The sequence below is a fragment of the Eleutherodactylus coqui genome, chromosome 1 (genome assembly GCF_035609145.1).
Source record: "Eleutherodactylus coqui strain aEleCoq1 chromosome 1, aEleCoq1.hap1, whole genome shotgun sequence".
Classification (NCBI taxonomy): domain Eukaryota; kingdom Metazoa; phylum Chordata; class Amphibia; order Anura; family Eleutherodactylidae; genus Eleutherodactylus; species Eleutherodactylus coqui.
In genome coordinates, this window is record NC_089837.1 from 376,514,997 (window position 1) to 376,529,232 (window position 14,236).

The 14,236-nt window shown below is 44.4% G+C and overlaps 1 protein-coding gene across 1 annotated transcript in view; it reads right to left on the reverse strand.

Moving 5' to 3' along the window:
* The window catches only part of BBX (BBX high mobility group box domain containing), a 71,340-nt gene that overhangs the window by 26,191 nt on the left and 30,913 nt on the right, over positions 1–14,236 (reverse strand). The window contains exons 8-9 of the mRNA XM_066578737.1: positions 11,118–11,886; positions 3,778–3,907 (exon numbers count right to left, since the gene is read on the reverse strand). Of these exons, the coding sequence (XP_066434834.1) occupies positions 3,778–3,907; positions 11,118–11,886 (899 nt within the window). The remainder of the gene's footprint in view (positions 1–3,777; positions 3,908–11,117; positions 11,887–14,236) is intronic.

A 14,236-nucleotide genomic window follows, 5' to 3' on the forward strand; every position in this document is an offset into this window, starting at 1 on the left:
TGTACTAAGAAGTGGAGTTATACTTCCACTTCTTAGTACATAGAAATCATTGAGCGCTTTGTACACCGGAATGGAGAAGGCAGAAGTGGTTAAAAACCACTTCTCCCTTCTCCTCTGGGTTCTAGGCTGTGACTAACAGCTGAGAACCCGACTTGCTGCTTGATTGCAGGAGCAGAGGCTTTAATCCTGCGCCGTATTTTTGCTATCGGCAGGGATTAAAGCCCAGGACCCACTGTAAACTTACAGTGTTTGCTCCTTAGGGGGTTAAAGGGGAAAGTGCTTTTTCATAATACTTACAGGAAATAAAATGTGAAAAGCACGTATAGCATGCCAAGTTACAGCCCAACCATGGGTTCCCCTCTTATGACTTTGCTCTTTACAGTATGCTCCAGAAGGAACCATAGGGGGAATATCTGGAGTTGGGTTGGAATTTCTTGTTCAGCATACTTTTTATATTTATGTGTTTGATACATTTTATTTCTTGTGAGTATAAAAAAGCAGCACTTTCCCTTTTAAAGTACGATTGTGTCTGATGTCCAGAGTGATCATTGGTGGTCTTGATCTTCTAGTAATACTACAGGGATCGGCAACACCATTGGGGGCATAAAAAAAAAGAAGCATCAAAGTTGCATTGACATGGCTGCATGCTCAAAAACCCTGCAGATGGAAGGGATTGCCACCAAAACACGGTGAGACTCCCTTACAATGTACCCCCCCACAGATGCGGACTTCATCCATACTGGGACTCTAGCAAAACCCACGTTCAAACACGAGATCTTGAGGTGCAATCTGTGACATCCTGAATGTTTAGCCTTGATATGGTTTATCTTTCTCCACCTACTGAGTTCCAATGTTGCAGACCTTTCCACCAAGTGTTATGAGCAATAAAACTGTCATGTACTGCCAATTGTAATTTTCTGACAATTTTGTATGTTAAAACTTCAATAAAAGGAGTTAAAAAAATGGTGAGACTGTATCGAGCCAGTGGGCATTAGAAAAGAATGGAAAATGAACATCCCTACCCTTCAATATACTAAGGCTCAAGCCCATGTCCAGTCCCTCCTGCAGGAAGGACGGAAGGCGAGATAGCAAAAAGCGCTTAGTATGGAAATTACATTGTTTGCACCACAGAAGAATGGCATCCAGACATGATGGTAAACCTGGAGAGAGGAGGGCTTTCTAGCCTTCACCATAGTTTGAATGACAGGTTCCGCAAATCCACAGACTCTCAGGATCGCGTCTCTAATCTCCATGCTGTTAAATGAAATGTGGACAGACTAGGATTGAAGAGGACTCCCTGTAAGAGAAGATCTTCTCGAGGAGAAAGGTGCCACAGAGTGTCAAAGAGAAGGTCGACGAGATCTGCGTATCATGTATGGGTTCTGTGAGCAGAGGAGGACAGGAACCAATCAAAGCAGAGAGTGTTGGCACCAAGATTGGAAGAAGACAAAGACAACATTGAATGATATTTAAAATAAAAAGGGGCAAATGGTGATAGTGATCAGCAGTCATCAATTAGTATTGTGTGTGTAATTGTGCATATACACACCAAAACATAGGCCTGGATGGCCAACTTCCAAAAGGCTATGTGGAAATTAATAAATCAGCACCACCAAAACTCTAATAATATATAATCTATAGCCACCCATAATCTTAGCCTCTGGTAATATAGCTGATAGGGGTCCAGTAGGCAGATCGCTGGAAGCCTGTCTCAATGGGAGGCAATCAGCGCAGAGCGGTTAAGACTGCCCTGATGAAAATTTGGTATGAAAGCGAGAGCTGCAGCCTGTTTGGAGCATTCTGCCCTGGGGTCACCCATGGTGCCCAGGTCTAATTTGCTTGCTGCGATGGGTGCCGCAAAGAGCTAGTTGCCAGGCAGAGCTTACCCTATCCTGTTCCGACGGTCCCAGGCCTCGCTGCTGTGAGAAGAGCCACAAGAGGTACCACAGGTCTCAGTCGAGGAGAGGATGCCAAGATCAGAAAAAAAGGACATGAGGGCGTCTTTAGCCCTGGAAAGTGCATTGGGGGCGCAGGAAAAGGGCACCCAGAGCAGTGATTAGAAGATTTTCCAGGAAGTACCCCCTCCCTGCAGGGGCACCCTGATAGGCTGAAGAGAGCCTGTGAGCCCACCCCTATAAGTGTAGCCACCAATTGGGTGACTAAAGTAGTAGCTCACCCCTAAGGGGCTAGGGTACTAGTAATATCACCGTCAACAACCCCCCACCACCCCCAATGAGAGTTGGAGTTTGTGAGTTGGAACAAGCTGCCACAGGAGGTGGTGAGTTCTCCTTTAATGGAAGTCTTCAAACAAAGACAAATATCTGTCTGGAATGATTTAGTGATCCTGCATTGAGCAGGTGGTTTGACCCGATGACCCTGGAGGTCCTTTCCCACTCTACCATTCTAGGAGTCTATGAGAAACGCGGTCCAGCAGCAAGGAGTGAAGAAAGTTCTGCTGAGGAGGGAGAGAGGCTTCTGTCTGCGCCCCCCCCCCCCCCCCCAGCAGCTGGAGAGAGAGAAGTACAGTAGCACTGGTGGGGGCAACTGTCCCAACGGTGTAAGAGAAAAGGAAAATCGCTAGAGCACCAGGAAGGGAGTGCTGAGGAGGGGCTAAACTGAGGTGAAGAGCCTCGAGTAGGTGTGATGGTGCTTGTAGTAGGGGGCCTTAGCAGAAGAGATGGGCGGACTCCCATCCATGGGGTAGGAGGTTAGGAGCGAGGAGAGCAGAATACTTATTACATGGTAAAGTATACTCACCTGTAGATTGCGTCCTGTAGTCCAGCAACGTGCACCCCAGTGCTCGCCTACCCTTTGTGGAGGGAGTGCTATTGTTACAGGGTGTGCGCTATGGCTGACAGGTCAAATTGGTGTTAAACCGTATCTACTTGTCTTCTGAGGGCCGGGCACACAACAGGGTGGTTTACTCCAATCTGTTAGCCCTCTTTGGTGGAGGACCAGGAAAAGTCTAGTGCCTGCCCTGTATTCCCGAAGGTGGTCATAAAAAAATGACCGAAGACCAGCAAAGGAGAGGTCTGCCTCCTACTGACACTAAGCTAAAACTGATTAGCTTGGTGCCTGCAGGAGGGGTATAGCAGTTAGGAGGAGCTAACAGTTTTTCTGCTTAGTGTACACCTCCAAGTGGTAGTAGCTATACCCACGGTCTGAGCAGTGTCCCCCCAATGACACGGACGAGAAAGGAAGGTTTAACTATTAATATTTTTTATTTTTATAATAATTAAAAACTCTTCAATTTACTTATTTTTAATATTTTTTATTAGTCTCTATAGTGGACCTAAACTTGCAATTGTTTGATCAATTATACAGTATAATGCAATACTATGGTATTGCATTATACTGTATTTTAAACAGGCCTCCTATTAAAGACATGTCACATGCATGTCCCTAATAGGCAAACAATCACGGCAGCCCTAAGAGCCTTCAGAAACACCCAGGCTGTCATGACACCTGGATGGGACCGCCATTTAAATCCCGATCATTTGGGACATTTAAATGCTACGGTCAGAACTTTAAAAGGCAATTAAAGGGTAAACAGCCACAATCAGAGTTATCTCTAATTGCAACTGCTGCGCACAGGTGCCAATCCACACTGTGTATGGAGTAGTGGATAGCTATACACACCCCGACTACACAGGATATGCGCATTTAGGACATATATAGTTGTATGTATGAAGCGAAACGGTAACTCAAAGCTTTTATGCAAAATAACTAAACTGAGGTAAGACATTTCAATAAATTAGCATCACAAAGTATACCTACCCAACATTTCCTTCCTCCTTTATCTTGGTCTTCTTCAGCTTTTTATTTCCGTTTTGACTAAAGGTCCAGGTGTCATCATTCCAACTCCCTTCATGATCAGATGAGCCACCCTTCCCTAGGTTTCTTTTACCTTAAAAAAATAAAAAATAAGGATACAGGTCAAAGTTAGGACCAATCTAACAGATATAAGTTTTTCAGTTTAATGAAGCATTTTGTGCCTCAGCTACAAATGAGGGTCTCAGGGCAACAATGCATTACATAGAGAAGGCCCTGTACTAGGCACAACACAGTGAAGAGGTTTGGCCTAGAATGTTCCTGCAAAGTGCCTATCTTAGCAAAATCATTTATCACCTATTCACAGGATAGGTGATAACTGAGTGACTGCTGGGGGTCCGACCATTGGGACCCCCAGGGATCTACAACAGCACGCCCTCTTTTGGATTGGCAAATGTAGCAGTGACACACGTGTGACCACAAAAGTGAATGGAGCGGTAGTCCTGCATGTTTACTCCGGATCCCTGGGTGTCCCAGCAATGAGACCTCCAGAGACCAATCATTTATTACTTACCCCGTGGATACGTAAAAAATATTTTTGATGGGATAACCTTTTTAAAGATTGCTGAACATGATGAATAGCGAATGGTAGTTCACGCACCTGCGACTGCAACAATCTAGGTTATCGGAGTCACAAATCTATCTCCAGTCTATTTGCTTTTTTACAGGCTCAGCTTAGTTATCCCTCACCATGTTTTACTTCTTCCCATAACTGCAGTCAGGAGGCGAGCTAATTTCCACTACAGCAATAACAAACTGATCCACAAGACAGACGATAAATGTATGATCACGGGGATTTTGATTGTTTCCCACTCTCAATCTAAACCTAAAACACAGGATTCTATAAAGGAAATCTGTCAGCTACTTTTAGCCCTATAAACTAAGCTTATGGACTGTAGGTAGGTGACCCACTGAGTCCAGGAATGTAAGTGTTATACTTACCTTCCCCATCACTCTCCTGGTGTCTGCGCTGAAAGCCGCTGCTACAATACATCGCCTAGCTTAGTTTATAGGGCTAAAAGTAGATGACAGATTCCCTTTCTAGAATTTGGGGATTTAATTGCAAACTACAAAAGACAGATACACAATCCGCACATTGCTGAGAAGAGGAAGGTTCAAAGTTTTTCATGACATACCAGTAAGTTCCATTTTCTGCCACACTGCAGCGCTATTTCTTGTTCTTTACAGTCTATAGGAAAATGGTGCCACTACAGGAGAAATCATTTTGTTTGCTTGACTTTGCTAATAGTGAATCCATTGTTCAAGCGCAAAGTGAATTCTGGCGTCAATTCCAAAAACAGCCTCCTCAACACAAGCAAATGTACAAACTTTACAGAAAATGTGTTGAATTTGCTTTAACCATTTTCCCATAAACTCTATGGCTACTTTTACACGGGCGAGTGCGATATGGCCCTGATATTGTGCTCACCAACATGCTATTTCACCGCGGATGCCAGGCGTTTCTGTATCAAAATCGCATCACTTCGGAGAAGTAGCACTCCTCCACGCGGTGCAAAGCTGCTGCCGGCGCCATTGAAAACAATGGGCAAGGGCACACTTAACCCCTTAACGACCAGCCCATAGTGTTTTTACGTCCTGCCGAAGTGGGCTTTATTCTCTTATGCAGAGAATAAAGCCCCTCAGGCTGTGGACGTGACAGCTCCATGCTGTCGGTGTCTGCAGGTAGCTGACAGCATGGAGCTGTCATCCCGGGCTGTTCGGGGACCCCCTCCCCCCCCCCCCGCATTGCGATCGGGGCTATCCAATGGATAGCGCCGATCGCAAAAAAGTAAACAAAAGTTGAAAAAAAGTTACATATTCAGCTGCCCTGATGGATCGGATCCATCGGAGCAGCTGAAATTACTCACCCGGGTCCGGCACGCTGCTCCCTGCTCTCCCGATGCTCCGGGCCCCGTAGCCGTCCTTCTGTGCATGCGCGGCATTACGTCAGCCGCATGCGCAGAAGGCCCGGCGGCGCGGGAAATTTAAAATCTCCTGGCTCCCGGCTCCTGTAGGTAGCCGGGAGGCAGGAGATGTCAGCGGGGACCGCGATCGCTGTTATACAATGGATAACAGCGATCGCGGAAAAGTGAAGACAAGTTTAAAAAAAGAAAAGTTTCACCTCCCCTCATGGATCGGATCCACGAGGGAAGGTGAAAATACTCACCCCGCTTCCTCCATGTCCTCCGGCCGGTCTCCGGACCCCCCGCTGGCTTCTGCGATGTGCCGATGTGGCGCGCATGTGCAGAAGGCCCGCAAGCCCGGCAAATTCAAAATCTCCCTGCACCCGGCTGTCACAGATAGCCGAGTGCAGGGAGATATGACTGGGGACTGCTGTATGCGGTTTCCAGTCATGTGATCACCATTATCCATCGGATAACGGTGATCATATAAAGTTAAAAAGTAAAAAAAAAAAAAAAAAAGTTAAAAGTTTATAAAGTTAAAGTTTCATCTCCCCTTATGGATCATATCCGTAAGGGGGCATGAAATTACATACCCAAGGTCCCCGGATTTGTTCCCTGATGGGATGTTGATCCGCGGACCTTACCCCAGCTTCTGCGCATGCGCCCGTCAGCATGATGGCGGACGCATGCGCAAAAGTGAAATATTGCCCAAGAAATTTAAAATCTCCCTGCTGCTGGCTACCAAAGATAGCCAAGAGCCTGGAGATGTCACGGGGAGCCGCGGTATGCGGTTACTGGTCACGTGATCGCCGTTATACAATGCATAATGGCGATCACGTAAAAAAGTGGCAGTTTCATCTCCCCTCACCCATGCGATCGGTGAGAGGAGATGAAACATCTTCTCGGAGGCTTCCGCATTTGAATCCAGATGCGATTATCCTCCATGGACCCTTCCGGCAGCTGCGCATGCGCCCGCCGGCAAAATGCCGGACACATTCGCAGGAGCCGGGGAGTCCAGGAAATTTTAAATCTCCTTGCTCCCAGCGACCAACGGTCGCTGAGTGCTTGGAGCAGTGACCGGCGGCCTCGTTGAGCAGTCCCCAGTCACGTGATAAATTAGCGATATAACTAACATTAGGAAGGTCACACATGACCGGAGAGGAATTACGGGTTCTGCATGCGCTTCATCAGCGGTAATCCACGGATCAATCGCATGCATTGGATTACACAATTCCCCCCAATTAGTGGGTCGGAATTACGTAATCCACTCGCAGAAACAGAACACGGCATGCTATATTTTACCGTGGATATCCGCGACCTAGAGCCCATTGTGCTCTATGACCGCGGATATACTCGCAGCCCATATGCAAACACATTGCGTACGGGCTGCGGGTACCCAGGTCATCTCTAAGCGACGGCGCGGGAAAGAAAAACAAACGGTGTACTGCGCATGATCGCCTGTGTGAGTAGGCAGTTATGCGCAGTACATTACGCGGCCGTACGCAGGGTCACGGCCGGGCTCACAACTGGGATCCACTGCGGGCCTCCGCAAGCGGATTCCACCTACGGCCATGTATGCCCGGCGTTATTCAGACCACTACTTGTAATCCGTAATTTACAAGAAGCCCCGGGAACACTCGCCTTCATGCAGTTCCAGGAGCAGCTTGTTGAGCGCCTTCTGTGTGAGACCGCTGCACCGCAGCAAAATTACAAAGCCTCACAGAGCGCCACTTTTTACACCCCATCCCCGCCGCTGAGGTTACGAAATACACCCCAAAAAGCATGAGAGGAGGGGGGATACACGGTTTTCTTGCCCCATGTGCCCATCCCAACCAGCCTCTATAATTACCCCTGTCTTCGGACATAAAAGGCAGTTTATATTATTACTTTTATCTAATATTTAGGGAATGCCAAAAAATGGGGATGGCGGGGGGGGATTATTTTTAGGAAGTCCATTTTTTTTCCGTATAAGCGGGCAATGGGGCCTTGAATTTATTCAGTTCTGCCCTGAAATCCAGCGGGCATTCCCTCCATTATGGGCCTAGCCATGTGTCCTGTAAGTAGATTAGGGACACAATGGATATGTTTCTGAACACGAGACAAACGGGGGTATCCATTTTGGGGTGAACGTCTTCATTCCTATGTACACTGTACAATAAAAACAGTTTTTAAATTGACAAAATTGCCAAAAAATGAAAATCGTAATTTTTTCCTTTTGCTTTGTTTAGATTCATTCAAATACTGTGGGGTCAAAATACGCAGAACACCCCTAGATGAATTTTTTAAGGGGTCTAGTTTTCAAAATGGGGTCATTTGTGGGGGTTCTCTATTGTTTTGGCCGCTTAATGGCTCTACAAGTGGGCAATGGGGCCTGGAATTTATTCCGTTGTACCCTGAAATACAATGGGTGCTCCTTCCATTATAGGCCTAGCCATGTTTCCTGTAAGTAGATTAGGGCCACAATGGGTAGGTTTCTGAACACAGGACAAACGGGGGTATCCATTTTGGGGTGAACGTCTTCATTCCTATGTACACTGGACAAAAAAAACTGTTTTTAAATTGACACAATTGCCAAAAAAATGAAAATCATAATTTTTTCCTTCTGCTTGGCTTAGATTCATTCAAAAACTGTGAAGTAAAAAAAGTCATCGTACCCCTAGATAAATTCGTTAAGGGGTCTACTTTTCAAAATGGGGTCACTTGTGGGGGTTCTCCATCGTTTTGGTCACTCAATGGCTCTACAAGTGTGCAATAGGGCCTAAATCTCCTTCAAGCAAAATTTCTGTTCCGAAAGCCACCAGTTGCGCCTTTCATTTTGGGCCCCATTGTGCATCCAGACATAAGATTAGTGCCACAAGGGGTATGTTTCTGAGCACAGGACAAACAGGGGTATCCATTTTGGGGTGCAAGTTTTCATTCGTATATGTGCTGTACAAAAAAAACTGCTTTTAAAATGACAGAATTACCAGAAAAATGAAAATCGTAATTTTTTTCCTTCGGCTTGGCTTAGATTCATTTAAAAACTGTGATGTCAAAAAAGTCATCGTACCTCTAGATAAATTGGTTAAGGGGTCTGCTTTTCAAAATGGGGTCACTTGTGGGCGTTCTCCATCGTTTTGGTCACTCAATGGTTCTACAAGTGTGCAATAGGGCCTAAATCTCCTTCAAGCAAAATCTCTGTTCCGAAAGCCACCGGTTGCTCCTTTCATTTTGGGCCCCATTGTGCATACAGATGTAATACTAGGGCCACAATGGGTATGCTTCTGAACACGGGACAAACAGGGGTACCCATTCTGGGGTGCAAATCTTCATTTTCAGGTGTACTATAGAAAAAAGTCCTGTCTTTAAAATGACATATTTGCAAAAATATGAAATTTTAGTTTTTCTCTTCTAAATTGCATTGACTCCTGAAAAAAACTGTGGGGTTAAAATACTCATGACACCCCTCAGTGAATACGTTAAGGGGCGTAGTTTTTAAAATGGGGTCATTTGTGGGGGTATCATTTTGACTCCTATGAGCCTTTCCAATCTTGGCTTGGTGTAGGAAAACAAAGTGTTCCTCAAAATGCTGAAAAGTAATGTTAAATTTGTACGTCTCCTAAATGGTTAAAAAAAACGAAAGTTTTTCCAATGTGCGCCCAAAATAAAGTAAACGGATGGAAATATAAATCTTAGCAAAAATTTCTATATTATGTTTGCACATATTTGAGATATTGCAGTTGGAAATGTGAAAAAATGACGATTTTTTCAAAATTTTCCCAATTTTGGTGCTTTTAATAAATAAACACAAATTCTTTCGGTCTTTTTTTCCGCCTAAATGAAGTAAAATATGTGGCGAAAAAACAATGTCAGAATCGCTTGGATATGCAAAACCTTTCTAGTGTTTTTCCATGCTAAATTGACACGTGTCAGATTTGCAAAATTTGGCCTGGTCATTAAGGCGCAAACAGGCTTGGTCACTAAGGGGTTAAGGATAGGACATGCCGCAATTTTTTTCCCGCATCACACCCCCAAAAGAATGGGGTTCACATTCATGCGTCATGGCCTTCTGAAACCGGCCTAAACAACAAGAAACAGCGCTGCAGTGTTCAGAAAATGGAGCTTACTGGTAAGTCATAAAAAAACCTTTGAACCTTTTCAGCGATGTGCAGACGGTGTACCTGCCTTTTGTAGTTTGCTTGAAATTAAATCCCCAGCTTTGCTCCATTTTTTGAATAACCCTGTATTCTGAGATACAATTCTGCATACCACACTAGCTTATTTGATTTACAATTACCTTCTGTCAACTTGAACCGCTTTGGCCAGTCTCCTCTGAACTCTCAATAAAAAGATACTATTGCCTAAAGAAGTGGCATTTACTGGTTGTCTTTTTTTTCCCGCACACCATTCTTTGTAAAGGTACATTTACATGAATCGACTGTCAGGCGCTTAAGTCGTCCCAACGATTATCAGTTCTCATGTACTTTCACACAGGAACAATGATCGCTCACTGAATGGAGGTAGAGCGCAGCGGAGATCTCTTCTGACCACCCGCCTCCATTCACAGCAAACAGGCAGCTGTTCATAGATGAAAACCTGCCTGTTTATATGAGCTGAAAGTCGCATGGGCTTTAGGTGAGCTAATAACCAAGCAACTCTGACAAGTAGTTCTCACTCACTTGCCCTGTTGGATAATATGCTTAGATGGAACGACAGTCGCCTGTAATTGCTTTTTTGACGGATTGCATGGGCGACTACTGGCCCGTGTAAAAGTAGCCTAAACCCTACAGACTGCACCTGTGTGAAGATCAGCACCTTCTAAGATACTAAAACCTCCGCATATGGTGTAAACAATCATTCCATCATCAATCACTTAGGGTCTTTTTACACGTGCCAAATTCTCGGTCTGATGTAAAGAGCGCTGATCAATATGAACGTCAATTGGTGCTCATTTAACTTTTATTTACATGGGCTGAGAATGGTTTATGGGGACGAACAATGGCAACTATGATCCTTCATCCCCAAAGGCTGGCTGTACATCTCCTTATTCATACAGGGAGATACTGTGAACATTGTTATGCTTGATGTTAAACAATGATCTGCTGACAAATGAGCATTTGCTTGTTTGTCATCTTATTATTGTCTTTTTTTACACAACCTAATGATCGGAAGCAATGTTTGCGCCCGAAAAGGGCTTTGTAAAAGGCCCATTGGATTACATATCTTTGCCCTTTTAGTGTTTGGCCTGAACAAGAGCTTAAACCTATTGACCATGTCTATGTTTCTATGCATGGAGTTGCCATCACATGATTAATTAGATATTTGCATTAACAAACATGTATGAAAGAAAGTGCAATCTATCAATATGTAAGTTAGGTAAGTACATTGGCTCTTCTAGCTTACCTCGGTCAACATTCGCTCGCAAAGTAGTCAACATTCCTTCAGAGACCAGTGTTTTGTAAAGAGCACCTTTGCAGGACCGTTCCGACTTCCTGGATCCACATGCCTCAGACTTTTTGTTGCTGTCACAGTCCTCAGACTTTAGCATTTCTGGTAGTTGCGACTCCTCTGTAGGAGATAGTGGTTCGTCTTTTAGGTCTTCCTGCAGTTCACATTTTGTGGCGTGTGTCAAAATTATGGTCTCTGGTTCCATCAATTCTTTGGTGGACTCTGTGGGTTTTTCGCTCTTCTCTTTAGTTTTTACTTTTTTCTTTGTTGGCTTGAACTCTGAGAAATTATGTTTCGGACTAGCAGCAGAACGTACTTTTTTGCACGGAGAAGATGAAGGTGTTTCAACGCTCCAATCTCCTTTTGCAACAGCTTCTATAGTGTACATGACACTTTCAATGTCTGATTCGGAGGACTGCCTCTTTTTACAGCTCTTCTTTGGGGACCCCTTCTCAGCAGCATCATGGTCTGTTTTATCTTTCTTCTTTTTCTTTTTAATTTTGTCCCGTTTCAGGAACCCTACAAAATGTGCATCTACATGCTCTGTGGAAGGCGACCGGTGTGCTGTAATTGTAACATTACTAAGTTCTTCCTCAGCAGAACATTCTTTCTGGCTGTTACATATCACAACTTCATCAGTCTCTTCAACATTCAATGCTTTCAATTGTGCAGGATTTAAATTTCCAGAAATTTCTATTTTCACGGCTTCTGACGCCACACACATCTACGAAGGAATGAACATGAGACACAATGGAATGAAGCAGTCTCAGGAAAGCAAGAACAAGAATGTATTCCAAATGTACGCATCATAGCATTTAGTTTTGTGTGCAACCAGCCTAGTAGAGCTAGACAGCGGTCACCTTGCTGACGCACGCACTGCTGCCCGGTTTTGTAAGTACGCATTGTTTAATTAGGGGTTGTCAGAAATTAATTTTCAAAATCATGTTCCCCACGCAATAAAATAACTAACAAGCTTATTATACTCATCTCTCAAAACTCTTTGCATCTTCCATGCCAGCAGCTTTAGGTCTCCCTCATGATGTGATATTTACAGTCTGCAGTAAGCTTGTGTAAAGGACCTTTTACACACAACGATTATCGCTCAAAATTCACTCGAAAGCCATTTTTTGAGCGATAATCGTTGTGTGTAAATGTGTGCCCATCATGCACTTTTCGTCCATCGCGGAGTTTAGCTCAGCTTAACCCCTTAAGGACATGGCCTATTTTGGGCTTAAGGACGCAATGATTTTTGGCAGATTTTCATCTCCATTTTTCAAAAGCCATAACTTTTCCGTCGACGCGGCCATATAAGGGCTTGTTTTTTGAGTGGCGAACTGCAGTTTTTATCGGTGCTATTTTTAGGTAAATAGACTACATTGTAAAACTTTTTTTTTTTTTTTTATGATAACAGGGAGAGAAAACGCATCAATTCTGCCATAGACTTTAGGGGGTTCTTTTTACAGCGTTAATTATGCAGCATAAATGATACATTTTTTCTGCGGATTGGTACGGTTACAACGATACCAAAATTTGAATATTTTTTTTAGGCTTTTCCACTTTTCTGCAATAAAACCCCTTTTTTTGGAAATCTTTTTTTTTTCTTCTAAATCGGTGCATTCAAAGTCCTGTAACTTTTTTATTTTCCATGGATGGAGCTCTGTGAGGGCTTATTTTTTGTGAGACGAGCTGTAGTTTTTATTGGTATCATTTTGGCATTTTGGGGAACATACGCTTTTTGCCTCTGTTATTTAGCTTTTTGCCGTGCAGAATAAAAAGCATGTTCAACTTATTGTACACGTTGCTACGGACGCGTACATACCAAGTATGTGTGATTTAAATTTTTTTTTATGCTAATATGAGAAAAATCACCTAAAAGGTGCTTATTACAGCAATCTTAGGCTCTGACAATACAGGATGCCGGTATCGCCATGGCAACCAGCCGGGCTCTCTGCGATTATATCATGAGAGCCCGACAACTTTACAAAGGGAGCGCGTTCCCTCTGTGAACCCTTCCCATGCCGCAATCTACATAGATCGCGTCAGGGAAGGTGTTACTAGTGGGGGGCGCATCTCCGATGCACCCCCGCTGTTGCAGGGTTAGGCCAGCTATCAGTGACAGCTGGCTCCTGCTGCCGGATAGCGCGAGATCTCTCATGATCTATCCCTATGACGTAAGAGTACATCATTTTGCGGGAAGTACCCCGCTGCCATGACGTATCCTTAGGTCCGGGGGAGGGAAGGGGTTAAAATCCATAGCCCCTGATAAGGGAGACTGCACACTGAGTTCTCCACTGGCAGTGCGGACAACATTCTTTCAGCTGCTGTCCTGCTAGAGAACAATAGCGATGTATTTAGAGAACAAACCACCCACTGCCCTCTAAATACATGCAAATGAAGCTAGTTAGTGACTAATGGGCTGATTAGCCCATTAGTCAATGGAAGCCGTCCATATCTGCGGCACAGCCACAGCTGTTTTTGTGCTGTGCCGCGGATAAGCAGGAGAGCAGGAGTAAAAAAGAAAAAGAAAAAAAAGCTGTGCACGGCGCATGCGCTCGGCACGCTGTCAGCGTGCTCAGCACATCCGCCGGCCAGAAGAAAGAAGAGCTTGTAGGTTGGAGAGTCCCGCAGCGTCCGGAGAGGTGAGTATAATGTGTTTTGCTTGTCCATGTCCCCAGGCACGTACGGAGTTCACTGAGGGATTCAGCAGTGAAATACGTGCGTGCAAGTAGACATGAGGCCTAAACTCTGCACAGGACTGATTAACTTCTGTGGGAGAGTGTTGTAAGCATGCCCCATGCACTGTACAGTGGAATGGAGATGATCTGTGACTTATTATGAGTGGTGGATCCTGTGTCATCTACATATAGGATGTCTGTGATAAGGAGAGAACTACTGAAAAGTTTCTCAACAGAACAAGCAAAAGTCAGTCAGTTGTGACACCCAGTGCCCAGTGAGAAAACTGCAAGGTTTAATTTATTTTTAATATAGTGACATGGAAAAAAAGTATATGACATAAAAAGATCAGAAAACAATGCTTTTTTAATGGACGTTAAAACACTGCTATGATTCTGACA